General features: G+C 42.6%; 1 protein-coding gene across 2 annotated transcripts in view; it reads right to left on the reverse strand.

The window, feature by feature from the left end:
• Positions 1 to 17,314, reverse strand: part of SRBD1 (S1 RNA binding domain 1) — a 160,294-nt gene that overhangs the window by 54,314 nt on the left and 88,666 nt on the right. For both annotated transcript variants that reach the window (XM_084793143.1, XM_084793144.1), the window contains one exon: positions 12,719 to 12,801. In XM_084793143.1, coding sequence (XP_084649269.1) covers positions 12,719 to 12,801 — 83 coding nt within the window. The remainder of the gene's footprint in view (positions 1 to 12,718; positions 12,802 to 17,314) is intronic.

The following is a 17,314-nucleotide window of genomic DNA, read 5'->3' on the forward strand; positions in this document are numbered from 1 at the left end:
TAAGAAAAGGACTAAATGCCGATGTTAACTGTAATTAAACAATTTAAAAGCTGCTACAAGAAATGCCATTTTCATGGTGTAATAAAGTTCACAAAATCAGAAACGTGTCAAATTCTGGTAATGACTCCCAAGTATTACCTGTCACTAGGGACCTGGTGACATCACTGATGGCCTGATTCCTTTAACAACTGGGCTCATTTGGCTAAGCAAGAGGAAGGATTTTGGCAAATACTTTCTAAAATAAAGTAAACTATTTTTATGACTTACACTTTTAAGAAGAGTGAGATAAAGGATACAGTATGAGTATATACTATAAAATATGTATTCAAAATTTGATTTTTCACACTTTTTAAACTAATACATTCTTTTTTCCTAGTCAGTCTTTCACAAGAACAATTACCATCACTGTATCTTTTAAAATAAGTTTTTATACTGAGAATAATTGTTAATTTACGTAATACTTTTATGACCAGAGGGAGAATAGTATGCAAGTATTTTAAACTCCATTGTAATTTCAAATGTATCAAGCCAGCCACAGAGCGATGAAAGACACACATACAAAGTGCAGGCAGAGCGATCACACTGCAGTTCCAAGGGCACTTTCTGAGGCACCCTCCAAGGACGGCGGCTAGTCTAAAGATGTGACTTAAACACAACTCGAAAGCATCTAGTTGATTCTTCAGTAAAATTACCTGGGACAGCAGAAGGGCACCTTCCTGGCTTCTCCTCCTAGAGCTTCCTCATTTCAAATGGGACTGGAGCAGTGCAGAGCAAAAAGCCTGTTTATAAAACAGCCTGGAACCGTCTCTACAGTAAGAGACGCAGTCCGCTTCTTTCCAGCTGGTAGAGCTACCCTGCCGGCCGAACCATCACTGCAGATGCAAAGGACCTCGATTTAACTTCATTTCCTTTCACTCATTCCTGGCTTCACTTAAGTGAACACCGACAGTGTCCTAGGGCAAGCAAGGATGGCCTTCTGGATCAGAGCGAACTTTTCTACTGTCTCCATGTGTGCTGACTCCATCCATGTAAGCAAGTAGCAAGCAGAATGCCTTTTGGGTGATGGGTCCCCAAGAAGGTAAGCATTACACCGAGCCCCTCCCCGCACCTCTGCATTCCCTTCTGTTCACAATGTACTTCAGAAGTTTCTCCAGGCGGCTTACTTTTATTACAACTCATATCCATATTTCAGCAGAATGACTACAGGAGAACCACTAATTTTTTATCTAAACGATGACGTTTGGCAAATGTTATGTAACCAACTATAAATCTACAACAAGCCTCAAACACTAAAGAGCTAGTAATTACATGATTAGAAACAGCTTGATTATGGGAGAGGAAAGGCAGGCTGTCAACAAACAAACAGCTGCTTTTTATTGCCAGCGCACAACCAGATCGTGGGTCCCAACGAACTACGAGCTTGTATCTGTTGTAGCTGCGGAGCTTGTTTCTGTTGTAGCTGCTGTGTTTGTTTTTAAGCGCTCCACTCTCTTCTACTCCCACCTCCAGAACAGTGCGTCAAGTTAAACACTGGCTATGAACCACAACAGAGGAATCAGATGTACATGGATAACAAGTAAAGCTCTATAGACTTGGATGAAAGTCTGTAGTTAATCACTAACAGAAGTCTCACGTGCATGCTCCAATTCAACTCCAAACGCCCATCTCTCCCCGCGCAAGCCCTTCTGTCATTACTATTGGCGAGAGGCAGCTCGGGCCTCATTTCCTCATTCCTGCATGGTGACCACAGCAAAGCTGCCAGTCTGCTCCTTTGTTCTGGAAGTTGTGCCCACAGTTGTGTCCTCCTCCTCCTCCTCCCTTGTGGCAGGCAGGAATGAACATGTTTACATGTACCAGTATGAGCCAAGTGACCTTGACATTAAGTGATTCTATGAGTACTTGATAAGCTTAACATATGAATAAATATTTGGAATAAAACGGACTTTAACAACAATAGCAACAAGAGGCCAAAGAATTCTAAAGTACCTGGAATTTATCTGCCATCCCCTAAGAAACAAGAGCACTTTCATAGCTGAGCCTTCAGGCACTTTCATGTCCAGTTTTTTCTTTCTCTGTTTAACATTCTTCTAGAAAACATAGAGGTATCCTTATTTTCCAACAAAGCATGAAGAAGTAAAATTATTTCCCCAAGGAGCCATGGCAAAGGTGAGGCCATGCTGCCCCTCGGCTGTGTTCTCTCCACTGAACCGCGCTGAAATGAGGATGGTGCCACGAGAATGTTTATGCACTTTAAGTTTAAGACAGCTCTGTCTATGTAAGAATTTTAGCTCTCAGGGAAATTCTGATTAAAGACACCCTGAATTAGAGCTATTCAACTGCAAAGATGGGCATAGGTCAATGAACATAGTTTTGTGCCCCAGATAGGATGAATAACCAAGAATTTTAACCTAAAATTTAAATTTCCTTTTACAAACGTAATGATAGATACATTTCCAAGGTTTTTTTGTTTTGTTTTTTCTTCCTGTCCCGTTTTCAACTGCAAGGTGCTGGTTCTGTTAGGCTATGCTCACGAGCAGACTGAGCTGGACCCTGTATTCTGCTGCTCTCACTGAGCCCTGCTGCGGTCAATGCTGCTAACTTTTGTAACATGTCCACAAATTTGTGTATTGAAAAACTCAAGGAGCTGCCTAAATTTGTTAACACGCCTCTTTGTAAATTTTACGTCACAGATGACTGATTACTCTTTAAGGAAGCCTGGCTGCATTTCAAAGCCTATGAAGAAGGGCAAAGGCCTGGGGTGAGGGGCTAGGGAAGAAACTACTCAGGAAGCTACTGGCTGCCTATCAGAAAGATGTGCAAAGATGTGCAGTAAGCAGACCGAGTGGGGGTAAAGAGAAGGACTGACGGCACACGAGGGGCCAAGCCTTCCCCAGGACAGGCTTTAGAAACAGTTGTGGCGTTCTGCACTGAGTTGTGGTGGACATTTAGAGAAGTGAAATTATGAGACTTTAAAAAAACAACTCCCAAGAATAATTGTTAAACCTCAATCTTCTCAACTGTAGCAAAAACCATTATGAAGAGAAGCCCACTTTCACCAGGGCACATACAGTCCAACAGTGCCTTCTCCTAGACTGCCTGTCCAAAATGGCCGTCTTCTAGTGGGAAGACCCAGGAGCTGGAGAGACCCATCAGTACAGCTAAGTTTGCCTACTGTCTAACCTCGTTACGATGACATTTCTGCCACAGCTGGGCCTGTGGGTGGGCTTCACTGCTGTGGAAGGCTGAAGCAGCCTGGCATGTCTGGGCACACTGTCACCCTTCCAAGTGCCAGCACCCTGGCCATGCACAGCTTACAGAAACTGCAGCCTGCACTGCCCTCCACAGTCTTTAAACTACACAAATGAGGTCCTCTGGCCATTGCCAACCCTTCCCAGAAAGTCTGTTCTGGAGTGATCATTTTCAGAGCAAATTTAGTACTCTAAAGGGAAATGCAGTCTGCTAGCCCCCAAAGACAAGACAACACTGAAAAGTACTGCTATCCTTCCTTCACAGAAATTGGTGCTGTCTCAGATATTAAATGCCTTTATTTTTCTTGTCCATACAATGCCTGGCTGATTTTTAAATGAGTGGTACTGGGCACATCTGGAAAATGAAAGAGTCTTTCAAAAAATCACCCTGGGAAGATGACCTATTTTCACTCACCTTCTAGGCAGGTTCACATCACCAGATTATGCCTCACATGGCTCGGCTCCAATGAAAACAACCTTCCTCGGCCACTCAATGGCTGTTTATGAGTATACAACAGGAGCTTTATATGCACTGTGAGCTTGTTAGGCGCTCAGGCCCTCTTCCGACCTCACTCTGTGGTACACACACCTCTGTGTGGTGTGATGCTCTCAGCTCCTCCCACAACCTCCCTCCAGCCACAAATAAACACTTGTGGGGGCTCTCGCAGGAGACTTTTCACTGTAGCATTTGTGTGTGGATGCAGAGCAAGGACAGGACGACCTCAGATGCCTGACGGTTCCCTAACTCCTGTCTAATTCTGCACAGTTATCTTCATTATTGAAGCTGGAGGTGTCAATTTATTCCATGAAGGCCTCTTCTCAGGTACATATGGGCTTGGAGTCTGTTGTGATATGCTACCCACTTTCCTAATGGCCCCACACATAGATTCTCAACCCCACTTTCCCGTTGAGGTCACTGGCAAAGACTGTTTGGTTTAGATTCAGTAAGTGCCCACAATAAAATAAAGGAAAATTTCAAGCTTAAAATTAGACAAATATATTACAGGAAAAAAAAAGCGAGAATTGTTTTGTAGATAAACTTCATGCTCTGGTGTTGAAAGTTAAGGTCCACAAATCAAAAAGCAGACATGTCTGCAGAACAGAGCTTTCCACTGCACTCTCAGGGAATCAAGCTGCGGTTAGTTGAAAGTGCTGTTCACATAATAAATTAACCACCTCATTTCCTTCATCACCAAAATATACATAGCACCCCCACACAGATTTGTTTTAATAAAAGTAATAAAGCAAGCCCGGAGGTTGTGCTGCTATGACATAATCACACCTCTGAGATTTAGGAACACTCACTTGCACATCATGCCTCAGAAAGTCTTCGCCCTCCAACAAAACCTAACTGTACTCATACCTCTGGGCCCGCTTATTCGAAATAAATGATGAAACAAAAGACTTGGACATATCAAGAGAGACTTCGCTTTCAATTATACAATTGCAAGCACGTACTTTTTAGTAAAACTGTACATCAACTTGGATACCTGATAGCAATTATTTTAAAATGTATGTCATCCTGGTTAACAGCACCTAAGATGCCAATCAAATAGCAGTCTCATCCCCAAGTAGATATGTTTTCTAAAATGTCAGGCAGCAGATACTTTCCTTCCTGTGGCCTGAGAGATAACTCCATAAAGTCCCTAGCAAATAAACTTTCTTGCTGGGGAATGGTATTAAATATCAAGAATAGTAGAGAGGGAAAGAAAACGTCCATAAATTTACACAGTCTTTGGGCTTGATTTATTTTTTTCCCCTTTGGATTTTCTCTATGATTACCAGAAAGATACTGCAAGGCACCTGTCCACAGCAAAAGATGGATTTGGTGGTGTCACCTGCTGCCAGAGAGCTCACCCTGTAACTCAGCATGGCCGGCTCGCCTCTACTGCAAACATACACTCCGCAGACACACGGTTCGTGGCTCGCCTCCCCTCCATACCCGAGCCTCCTAAGGGAGCGTGGATTTAGTATGTGCTGTCACTGTGCTACTGATGATGCCTTTCTGTGGATAGAAGATGTAATGAAATCTCACCAGCAATTATAATTATAACGGCCCTCCATACACACACACACAAATATATGATCAACATTTCTGAATGTACTAGATATCATAAATTATAGTTTTAAATGCCCAGTTCAAATGGCCTTTTTAATATTTACATATTTTCTTTCTTTTCTCAGTCACGAATAAACTAGCACAAATCTATAATCTCATGGTACCTGGGTTTTCAACTATTCCTTCATGGTGCTGGGAATTGAATCCAGGACATCCCACATGTGTAGCATGTATACCACTGTACGAATATCCCCCAGCCCCCCTATTAGAAATTGCCTATTAAAAATTGCATCCAATCTTCTCCGTGATGTGCCAGTAACTCCAACATAATTATGTATCTAAACTCAGCAAAACAGAATATCTGCATAAATACTCAAACTGAACATTTTTAGAGTAATCTTAAAGCAGTTTGTCCATATGCAACCAATGTGAGGTCTAACATATTAAAACTTTCTTAGGGCTCATATCAAACAAAGATCAATTAATAGAGCCAATAAAATTCTATTGTGATAGATAGTTTTGCTTTCGGGGAAAGATCCTATTCTGGTAAATGCCACTGGAATGAAGGCATTTCTGATAAACATACATTAGGGAAAAGCCCATGGGAATACTCATTTGCTAATTTCTGACACTAGAGCAGCATTCCTCCCATCTGTCCTGGTAAGAAATTACTACAAATATCCAGTTCAGAGGAGAAAAGAATGCAGAGAGGTGAACGGAGAGAGGTGTGTGAAGAACCTTTGTTCTTCCATCAACAGCAACCCAACCCTTTCTTCCTCAGCCATTCTCTAGACAGGCAGCAGAGAGGCCAGGGTGTGGGGCCACTCCTTCCTGCCCCAGTAAGACTCCCACTGGCTAACAGCAGAAAGCCACACACACCTACTTTAACCTCTCCTTCCACAGATCCCTTACTAGGCCTCCAGGGACTTGGCTTCTGGGGCAATGACTGGAATGAAGAAAAGACAGACAGACAGACAGACAGACAGACTGACTGACTGACACAGAGAAACAGAAAGTTGGGAGTAGGTGGTCTGTGTTCTTTGATAGAGAGGCCTCAGCATGCCAGAGTCTTAGCATGTTCATTATGTAGAGCTGAACAGAGATGTGATTACTGCATACAGCTGAGCAAAGGCTATGACAGACAGACTGACAGACAGACAGACAAACAGACAGGCAGGCAGGTTAATGATATCTATCTCTTCAAACATCAGTTCATGCAGTAAAATCCCTTGCCCGTCTGTGGTGCACAGCACACAACTGTGACAATGGTCTCCCCTGGAGCAGTGTAGCAGAACCCCCACTCTTCCTTGAGTGTGCAGTCATCAGTCAACCCTCCTTGCACCGTAAGCGTGAACCATGAAGGTGCATCTTAAGTTATCACCCCACTTTCTCCTTGTGATGTTTCATATAGCACTGACTGATGTTTGCTTCCTCCAATGCTTGGCTTCCTCGACTGGAATTCCCTGATTATCTTGCGACATTATAGACACTGTAATGTACATTCAAGACACCAGAAGTCTCGTGAACATCCTATTCTGATTCATTGGCACTCCAGCGGGGCTGGGAGGTTTTGAGCAGGGTGCCTTACTATAATCTGGGTGCTTTCTAGAAACACAGTCTCTGGCCACCCCAGATCAAAGGAAGCAGAATTTATATTTTAGCGAGACCTCCCCAGGGGTTTATAGCACATTCAAGAGGAGCCGCATTAGAGGCCTGGGCCCTTAAACATCCACTGATAGCACAGGCTGGAAGTACCCCCCCCCCCCCCCGCCCAACTTCTTATTCTACAGGTCTTGAAAGGGCACAGCAATGGTCACTTTAAACCAATTCTAAGATAACACCGAGCAGCTTCTGGGGCCCCACTGGGCCTAGATACTGACACAATGAGCTGTTGCCACGTGAGGCCCAACCCAGACCAAGCAAAATAAAAGCTCCGAGGAGTGTGGTTAAACTGGGTTATTTTTCTTTTTTAAGCTCTCCTGTTCAACCTTAACATTTCTAGCTCAGAGCACTTTGGAGTGAGAGAAAGGGGTGCCAGAAAGCTAACAATACAGGATGAATAGTCTGTAGGATGCCCCCTGCAGATCGTCATCATGGTCCTCTAAGCGAGCACTAGACTCACACAGGCTGTCTGGGCAAGATCTCCAGTCACCAAGGAAGGAAGCAAAAGAAATGATATTTAATCATAAAATTCACAGACGATCATGTTTGGGAGCTGAACGTTTTCTCAAGGCAGTATCAGAGTGAGCACTAAAGACTACTGAACTTTGTACATGATTTGGCCTCAAAGAAAAACACCTGTATTAGCATTACAAAAACAATATAACCTAAGATAGTATTTTTTTCCATTTTTCACTGAAAAAAGAAAAGTACTTTTTCTGACTATAAAAACAAAAACAAACAAACAAAAAAACCTCAACTCTCACACATTAGACACAAATGTATGAGAAATTAAAACTTGACTGAAAGCCAAAGTTCCCAAGTTAGGGCATATTTAGCATGTGACCCCACTTGTCTGGATCCTTTCAGTAGTGTCACAAATGCTCAGGAGTACAACACAGTGGAAGAGACAGGGTGCGCTCGCTCCGGCTGTGCCTCCCAGACCCCGCCTCTCCCCTCACGCTCCTATCGTCTCATGCTCCCGTGCTCGCCTCTGTAGCATCAGAAGGGCAAGCGCTGCTCCGTATAGTTTAGCTTTCTGTTAGCTGTGTGCTCCTGTAGACACACCACATCTCCTCCCTCCCTCCACGCCCCCCCCTCGGCTCCTCTCTCTGTGTATTATCTCCCATAATCGCCAGTAGCTCTCCCTGGGTAATTTCACTACATACAATAGTGAACAGTGTATATTGTACTAGTTTATCTTTCCATTTTCCAGACAAAGGACATATGTCAGTACATTTTCACTACATAAATGGTGTTAAGGAACTTCTTGTACCTGACTCCTTGCATCAACATGAGGTGACTTCGCTAGGCTATGCACGCCTAGCAACAGACACGCTGAGTTGAAGGCTCACCTCCAACTTGACTGATTACCAATTGCGCTCTAAAAGGCTGCACTGTTCCACACACCTACAAAGAACGTACAGGATCAAGTTGTTCTCCCGGTATGTGGCCTGTCTACTTGATATCTGATCCAAAAACATTTTAGATTCAGATATATTTTAATCTTTCCCTTTCTTGTCACTTTTTAATGTAATGTGCAAGTCTTTTAGTGCTATGTTAACTAGGTTTTAAACTCTGAAAACTCTTAATGGATTTGTGTTAATATATAAAAATTGGAAGAAGTTAAGTAGGAAATGGCATAAGCATGGTTTCAGTACCAAAGTGAACGACATGCAAAGGGCAAGCGAATATCAATCAGGTAGAGGAAGTCAGACATGCCACTATAACTCAGAGCATTACTTGTAAGAGGTTCTTCAAATAATACTAACAATTTATACCAGGGGACTTTGGTACATATGCATTACCTGAAGAAAAAAAAAAAAGAAGCTAAGATGTCAGTGTAGGCAGAATAACCAGGTGTAAGAAAACTATCCAGGAGGTAATTTTAAAACTGAAAATTTGAGTAACAACTAACACATTCTAATACATGAGTTTGGTTCAGTGTTTGTACATTCAGTTAAGTCACAAGAAACCTCTGAACATCAGGCTCTTTCAGTCTCTTTTGGAACCCCGTAAGCAGAGATTAAGTAACGTCTGCCCTGCTTAGTTAGGAGACGAAGAGTGCAAAGTCATTTAGGCAGGAGGAGACTTGCCTACTTGGTCGGGTTCCTGCATGACCAGAAGCAACTTGGGCATGGCTGTTTATTTGGCTTCAAAGTCCTAGCCCAGGGGTTGGGGATTTAGCTCAGTGGTAGAGCGCTTGCCTAGCAAGCACAAGGCCCTGGGTTCGGCCCTCAGCTCTGGGGGAAAAAAAAAAAGACAAACTAACAAAGTCCATTACTAGCGGAAGCCAAGACAGGAAGCTGGAGGCGGTAACTGAAGCAGAGGCCGTGGAGGAGCGCTGCCTCCTGCCCTGTCCCTCACAGCTTCCTGGGCCTGCTTTCTTACACAAGCCGGGACCACCCTCTGTAAGTGGGGCCTTACTGCATCAATTATTAACCAAGAAAACCTGTCTACAGACTAGTCTGATGGAGGCCTTGTCTCAGTTGAAATTCCCCTTCCCAGAGAACTCCAGATCTGCGTCATGTTGACAAGAGCCAGTCAGCACAGAGCTAACGCCTCGGTTCGGAAAGTTTCCCATCTCACCTTTGCCTTGTTGAAGGCACTAATAATGAAGTCACCCAGGCAACTATGGGGAGTCCCACTATAATGACACATCACTCCGCAGTTCAATGTGCTTTAAAAGGTCTGAGCAAATGACACCAAAAAGACAAGACGTCTTACCTTTACAGACCTAAATACGCCTGGTAGCCTAGAAGGTTACCCAGAAGTGTTCCAGCCACCTAGTACTTTCCCCATGACCAGCTGCCTTCGTTTTGTTTTGAGTTACCCGTTTGTCTTTAGGCATGTTTTATCCCACTGAGGAGGAGAGGAAAAAACGTAAACTGCTCCCTGCGAGGTTCTACCTAAAAATCATGCAGCTGGCAAGGCGGCTTCCCTTTTACGGTGACTCCTGTTATGCCCAGAGAGGAGCAAAGACAGTCTATACAGTATACAGGTATACAGGTATACAGTGCACCAAGGGCTCCAAAACCATTGCACAACCAATTCAGTCTGTACCATCACCAAGTGATCTAACAGAGAGGCGCGGAAAGAGGAAAGAGGGTTCTCTGAGTCTTTGCTACCTGACTGAACAGACTCTTTAGCAAACACAGGTGCTAATGAGTGCGAAAGTGCAAGTACATAGTCCCAAGAAGAAAGAGCGAGCCAGTAAATCCAGCTTACTTAAACTCAAACTCAGGGTATGACAAGGCCAAGTGAAGCCGTCACTGCCCGCATCCCACAGAGCCCAGCCCAGCCAGCCCTGCGTCAGCCTGCTCTCGCCCAGGAGTGTTTTCTTGGGAGTAACACCAAGCCACTTTCCAGCAAAGTCTTTAGGGGTCGATCAGGGATATGTTGTCATTCGACCACACTGGCTGCCTTGCTCTCCAGAAATAACGACAGGCATGTGTTTTTAAAATCAGCTCTCCTCATTTTCTCAGACAAGAATTGGAGTGCTGCCGAAAGACTTTAGCTGCTATTAAACCAAAAGCATTTTAGTTTCCATTGAAATTACACCGTAGTTTCTACTATTTCATCTTACTTTCTTTCTTTGAACACCTTTCATTTTCTCAGCAATGTTTATCTGGCTATTCTTGTGTTTTAAGTCAGGATGAAATTTATATCAAAAAGTGGACCCAATTGAAAAGAAAGTCAGTTCCACCATGGTTGTATTGAAAATACATTGTATGAAGACTTAATATGAACTGGTCCATAGGCTGGGATATGGAAATAAATATGTGTTTTACATAAAATTTCACAATACATAATCTCTATAGAAAATTGTAAAATCCCTCCTCATGCTCTGCCTGCCAGGTGTTGTCTTCTCTCTTCAACAGAAATTCACAGTTGCACTTGGAAACTTAGTTTAGTCCTGTATTAACAACTTCATGTAACTTAAAAACATCATTTCAAGAATAATTTCTTGTGTTGATAAATCTTTCTTAAAACCCTGATTTTTTTTCCTTTTTTTCCTTTTCTTTTTTTCCTTCTTTTTCTTTTTCTCTTTCTCTTTTGCTTGCTTTTTGAGACAGAGTCTTGCTATGGTACCTAGAGAAGCACAGATTCTTATTCAGCCATCCCAGTAGTAGGGATAGCAGCCGCTTGCAAGTTTATGTGGCTCAAATGCCGGAATTTTTAATGGTGATGTGTTTTATATATTTTATGTAAATGTTTCAAATAAACCAACCTATAAATGTATACAAATCAACAAGGAAAAATTCTAAGCTCTTAATAGCAAATACATAATCGTCATACAGTACATATGAACTTACGTCAAATAATTTCCTCAATGCCTCATCTGACTTTTGTGTTAATAAGTGACTGGCGTGTGTTCTGGGCTGCGGCTACACCAGGCTTTTTCTCTGTGATGCTGCTGTTCGTGCTCTGTATCTTTCATCTTGTTTAATCATACTTTTATCACTATGACAAAATACCTGAGCAAAACTACTTAAGGGAAGGAAGATTTACTTGGCTCAAAGACATCTCTCAGCCCAGTCAACACTAAGCACCACAGGCTACAGCTGGCTCTCAAGTGCTAGCACTCTCAGCTGAGTCTCAATATATGTGACAAGTCAATCCAAGCCTTGCACAGCACTTTGGTTTTGCTTTATTGTCAAATGATGGGTTGGAGCTGAACGATTTCTAGAGTTTCTCCCACTTCAGTAACCACAGAGGCCATGACTTCATGTGATACTTCTTGAGAGAAGACATCTAATGCAGCGCCACTCAAATATGGTACTTCAGATCTGAAATGTACTTGCTTGCTAGGAGGATTGGCTATATTTCCAACACTAAGATACTGAGGCAGGAGGATTACTATTACTTTGAGGCCATCCTGGACTACGTACTGAATCCAGGCAGCCTAGTAAGACTTAGTATAAAAACCCAAACAACAAGGACTACTTGGTGGGTGAGGAGAGACAAAGTTTTGCACATTGGCCAGGCTGGGCTCAAACTTATGAATTCAGGACTCTTCCTGCCTCAGCCTTCAGAGCAGCTGGGAATCCAAGTGCACATCGCATGGACAGTTTAGGAAAGAGTGTCAACAAAAGGAGAACACACTGACACAAGCCTTCTGGACTCCACACACCACTCTTTGTCAAGGTTCACTGCTGTACTCAATCATTCAGTGCACACTACGACCTCAGGAACTGAAAATACAGTATCAACAAAACCCACCGTGATGACTGCAATGCAGCAACAACCAGAAGACTCTAGACTACTCTAAAAACCAAAACTAATAATGACCAAGTAGAAAAGAATGCAGAAAGATCACAGTAAATACCAGAGGCTCCTGGGAGACCAGAAACAATCAGGAGTTCATTCTGGTTTAAACACGGAGCCACACAGCCCAATGGTCACACTCCGTCCAGTTTATAATAGAGTTGAAAAGACCAGCTCTCTAAATCAAGTACTTAGTTGAACTTAATGTTTTTGTACCACCATGCCTGGACTATGGACCAATGTTTTCAAAGTCTTTAAATCTGAGTACAGCCAATTTTAAAGCCTGATTAAAATAACTAAGACAAGAAAAAACAGAAGGAATTCTCTCTTTCCTGACAGCTTGACACTCTTAACTACCTTACTATCAACTGTATAACCTTTGAGAATGGAACCCACTTCCAGGACTGCCTAAGTACAATGCCAGGTTTAAGCATGCTCTTTGTATTGATGGGTTTCAGAAATTAAATGATCCACATTGCTTTACCTGATACATTCCAACTCCAATGTGCTTCGGCTCGATTTTCACTAGCTCAGCTAATGGATCTTGAACACGCCTTGCTATGGAAACTGAAAAAACAGAATCAGAAAACAAGGATGACTTAATGTGAAAAGCAGTGCTCAGATAATTACTTAGGCCAGTTTCTCATGATACAAACACTTAATCCTGTCCCTCCAGTGCCCACCTCCAAAGACTCAACATTTGAATTAAGTTTTCTCTCTTTTTTTTTCTGTTCATGCAAAAATAAATGAATGCAAGATTTCAAATTTAATGATTTGAACGGGACCCCAGACACTATTTATTTATTTTGGAGACAAGGTTCCCTACTGCAGCCTAAACTGGCTTGGAACTTACTAGGTGGCCATGATAAGCCTTCTGCCTCAGCCTCCTGAGCGCTGGGACAACAGACATGAGCCACCACACCTGACTAAGACTCTGAGGCATTATTAAGACATACATGGAAAGGATAAATAGATCATAGGTGGAGTGCCTCATGCTTTAAAGAGTATGGAGATACTTGCTTTAATTACTCTTGCATTGTTATCAATATGACACATACAATATTCTTATTAAAGCTAGATCCTGGTAATCGTGACTAGATGTTAGAATATTACATAAAGGCAAGCAGGATATGCTGGCCAGGTTACACTGGAACAGTTTAAATATGACTAGGGGTCTGCGGAGTATGTGCTGGAGTCTACCTACTGCCTCTAATCACACCCTTCCTCACCTGTACGATTCAGAGTCGAGAACCCTGGAAATATGGAAGTCTACTACTGTAGAAGCTCCCTAAAGCATAGGCATATAGGAAAGAAGTCTAAATGGAGTGACCAAATAACAGGGAGCCGGTGCCACACAAGGCATGCCACAAAGCACACCTCCAGTGCCAGGAGTGGAGTACATCGTGTTGAGTCATTGGCCAAAGGGGCCCGTGGAAACCTCCAAACTAGGCAGCCTACTGCCAAGGCTCTTGGCTACTCTCCACCACGTGATGGTGAGACCCTATAGCTGGAAACAACACTTACACACGCCATTTAACACCGAGAGGTTCTAGCTGTGTCTAACTAGAAGCTTGTCCCCTACTGACTACTGTTTATGGTACTGGAAGGTACCCTGAGTGCTACTAGCAGAGAAAGGTAATAATATCTCTCAGCTACAAACTCTGCAACCTAAAACAGTGACCTGACTTCAAGATGTACTAGTGTAATAGTGACTAAGCACTTTAAGATCCAATGTAAAGCCCACTCCATGAGATGAAACCTAACCCTGACCCTGCTGAGATGGCCAAGAACTTGAGCCTAGACAGCTCCTGGGTGCTGGGGGAAAACCTACTACTGTTCTTCTGTTAAAAGAACATAGCAATAAAACAACTCTTAATAACATTCGGCTTTACCCATAGGTCAGAGTCTTGCTCACCTCTCATCAGAGAAGCTTCTTCTTGCAGGAGATGGGCACTAACACAGCGACCCACAACTGGACAATGTGCAGAGAATGAGAAAACTCAGAGCTCTCAGTCCTAAAAAGGATGTCTTCATCAACACCCTCCCCGGGAGGCTCAGGACAAGCCATATGAGACAGGAGGCACAAAGATTGTAGAGCCAGAAGTGATGGATGATTCCAAGGAAACAAGCCATCGTAGGCCCAGCACTGAGAGACGTGCTGTGGACATGGGCTCCCACCTCTAACTAAGAAGCTATCTGCAATTCGTAACTGCTGTCAAAGGGAAAAATCAGTTTTCCCCAACAGTCTCACTGAGTATATTAGCTGCACTTCAGAGTGAGCCCCCAAACCTAGGAGTAGTTAGCCAACATAAAATGGACTGAATGTTATTTTTGTAGACTTTTTCTCTCATTTTGCTTTATTTGCTCATTTTTAAAAATCTTTTGTTTATTTTGATTTCCATTTCTTGGAAACATATTGTTTCGGTGGCTCTGTGTGTTTTTTATCTTTTGTTTTTTAAGAGAAAAAGAACAAGAAGTCAGGTGGGGAGGGAAGTGAGGAGGGCTTTAGCATAGTTGGGAGAGGGAAAAACATGATCAAAATACATTGTATGAAAAGAATTCATACAAAACCTAACTTCAAACATTCCTTTACCCACATCACGATTCTTATTCAACTAGTATTTATCCTCAGCCTTTACCAAATATTCACAAAATTTCACATCTAATCCAACTTGTAGGACATACTTAAGAGGGAGGAAAACAATTATTCTAATTCTTATGAATATAGGCATGAGAGCAGTTAATATATTGGAAAGCAGTGTTAGAAATTCAATAAAAAAAAATAAATGATGATAGTAAGGTATACTGAGACAAGAAGTTAAGCACACAGGTTATATTTTTTTCTCGCACAAAGTCTCTGCGCCTTTGACCTTTGGGTCCTCCTGCTGCAGCCTCCCAAGCAGCACCACAGCCAGCTCAGAGATAGAGTTACATAACCAAAGTCCTCCCTTTGAAGAAACATCATCTATGTTTATCAAAACATATCTGTGTATATGTGTGCATACACCCTCAAATGATGGAAGTGTTCTTAATTTTTTTCTGAGAAAATGGACTTTTTCTTTTTTTCTTTCATCTGCATCATTTGTATTTCCTCCCAGCAACTTCTTTCCCCCACTATCTTCTGACAAGGTCTTTAATAATGCAGGGTTTTCCTTCAGGAGGTGACCTCTGATTGTCCCCTAGGACTATGGTTGCAAAAAGCTGACTACAGTATTATCCTGAAAGAAGGGAGAAGGGGTTGGAACCTTCTTTGGGCAGGCCTGATTCCTGAGGTGCTAGTCAAGGCCAAGAATTGGCACAAGAGGTCAGAGGTTTGGGGCAGCACAGCTCCCTCCCCTACCACAGGGACCACCACTCAAATACTTGGCTCCGCCCATTTCTGTAGGGACTCTCCATATAACCTGCTCAGAGAGCAAACCTACACTCTCACACAAAAATACAAAAAGGCAGTTCCACTGTATGACAGCAGACCTCTCCTGTTGCCATGTGGCAGAAGTGAGATTTACTAAACTGAGGAGAACTAGGCATCTTAAATAAAACACAAAATCGGCGCGACTCACTACACTCACTATACAAGTTCTGCCATGTTTGGCCTCTTACACCAAGAGAACGCCAGAGCCCTCTAAGCAGGCACCCTCTCCTGCCATCTCCCCTAGTCCCTGACACACATCTGGCGGCTCTTTCTCCAGACCTGCCCAGTCCCTACGCTTCCTACCAGTGTCATTGTACAATATGCCTTCTTTTGTGACTGGCTCCTAGTCTAACGTTTCATTCATGGTGTGGTATGTTTTAGTACTTGAGCCTTTTATGGCTGAATAATATCCTAGTGTGTGTGGAAACAATGTATTTTCTTTATTTAGTCATCTGCTGCTGGACATTTGGGATGTTCCCAGCCTTTGGCTGTTGTGACAAGGGCTACTGAGCCCTGATGTGCAGCATCTGCATCTTTTCCATTCTTGAGTACATACCCAGGAGCACAAGTACCAGATCTTGTGGTAGGACCTATATTTAAACATAGTCTCATCACTTTTAAAACAGATTTCAGCCAGCCCTCTTCCTTTAGAGCACTCTTAAGCCCTCTCCAAAGCCTTCCCAGCACTCCTGGATCAGCAGGGCCCCACCATCTTCTCATCGTGTGCTTTCTAATGAATCAACTTGGTCAAGGCTGGCTGCCTCGGGTGTCAACAAGTGCTGTTGCACTCTCTCTTCTCATTCTTCTTGTCCTTGTTCCTATTTGCTCATGTTTCTATCATTTTTAAAAAGAATTTCAGAAACAATGGAAAGGATGAAGGCAATATTCACTCTCCTATGTTAACTTAGAAATCTACTAGCTCTAGCAATTCAATGTTAATGCTTCTCATATGCAATGAATTTACTATAGGGAACACAAGCATCTGATACAAGAACAACTGTTTTCAATAAGCTGATAAGGACATGCCATTATGAAGGTCATTTCAGATATGTTTTAATGCTTCTAAAATGTTATGATTCTGTGTTATGTTCTAACACAACAAATTAATACAGAGATTTACATTACTCTGTTTTCAGTAGCTACAACAAAATATCTGACATTGGGTCATTAATTTTTAAAAAGAGGCTCATTCAAATTCAATTCTCGGTTATACAGTTAGAAAGATTGATTGGCCTCATCTGCTTGGCTTCTGGTGAGGACTGAATGGATTATGATATGGAAGAAAGAAAAAAAACCATGACATGCAGAAGTGGCAAAGAAAATAGTGTGGCTTCTCTTTTTAACAATAGACTCTTGAGAAGATACTTCAGAACACTTCAAAAGAGTAGTGTCTGGGGCTGGAGAGATGGCTCAGAGGCTAAGAGCACTGGCTGCTCTTCCAGAGGTCCTGAGTTCAATTCCCAGCAACCACATGGTGGCGCACAACCATCTACAATGAGATCTGGTGCCCTCTTCTGTCATGCAAGTGTACATGCAGGTAGAATACTGTATAAATAATAAATCTTAAAAAAAAAAAAAAGACTAGTATTTGCCCCTTCAAACACCTAGAACCAGGCCCCAGAGAAGACCAAACTTCTCTCACATTAATCCTTGGAGAAATCACATCTA

The sequence above is a fragment of the Acomys minous genome (assembly GCF_964271855.1).
Source record: "Acomys minous genome assembly, chromosome: 8".
Taxonomy (NCBI): Eukaryota; Metazoa; Chordata; class Mammalia; order Rodentia; family Muridae; genus Acomys; species Acomys minous.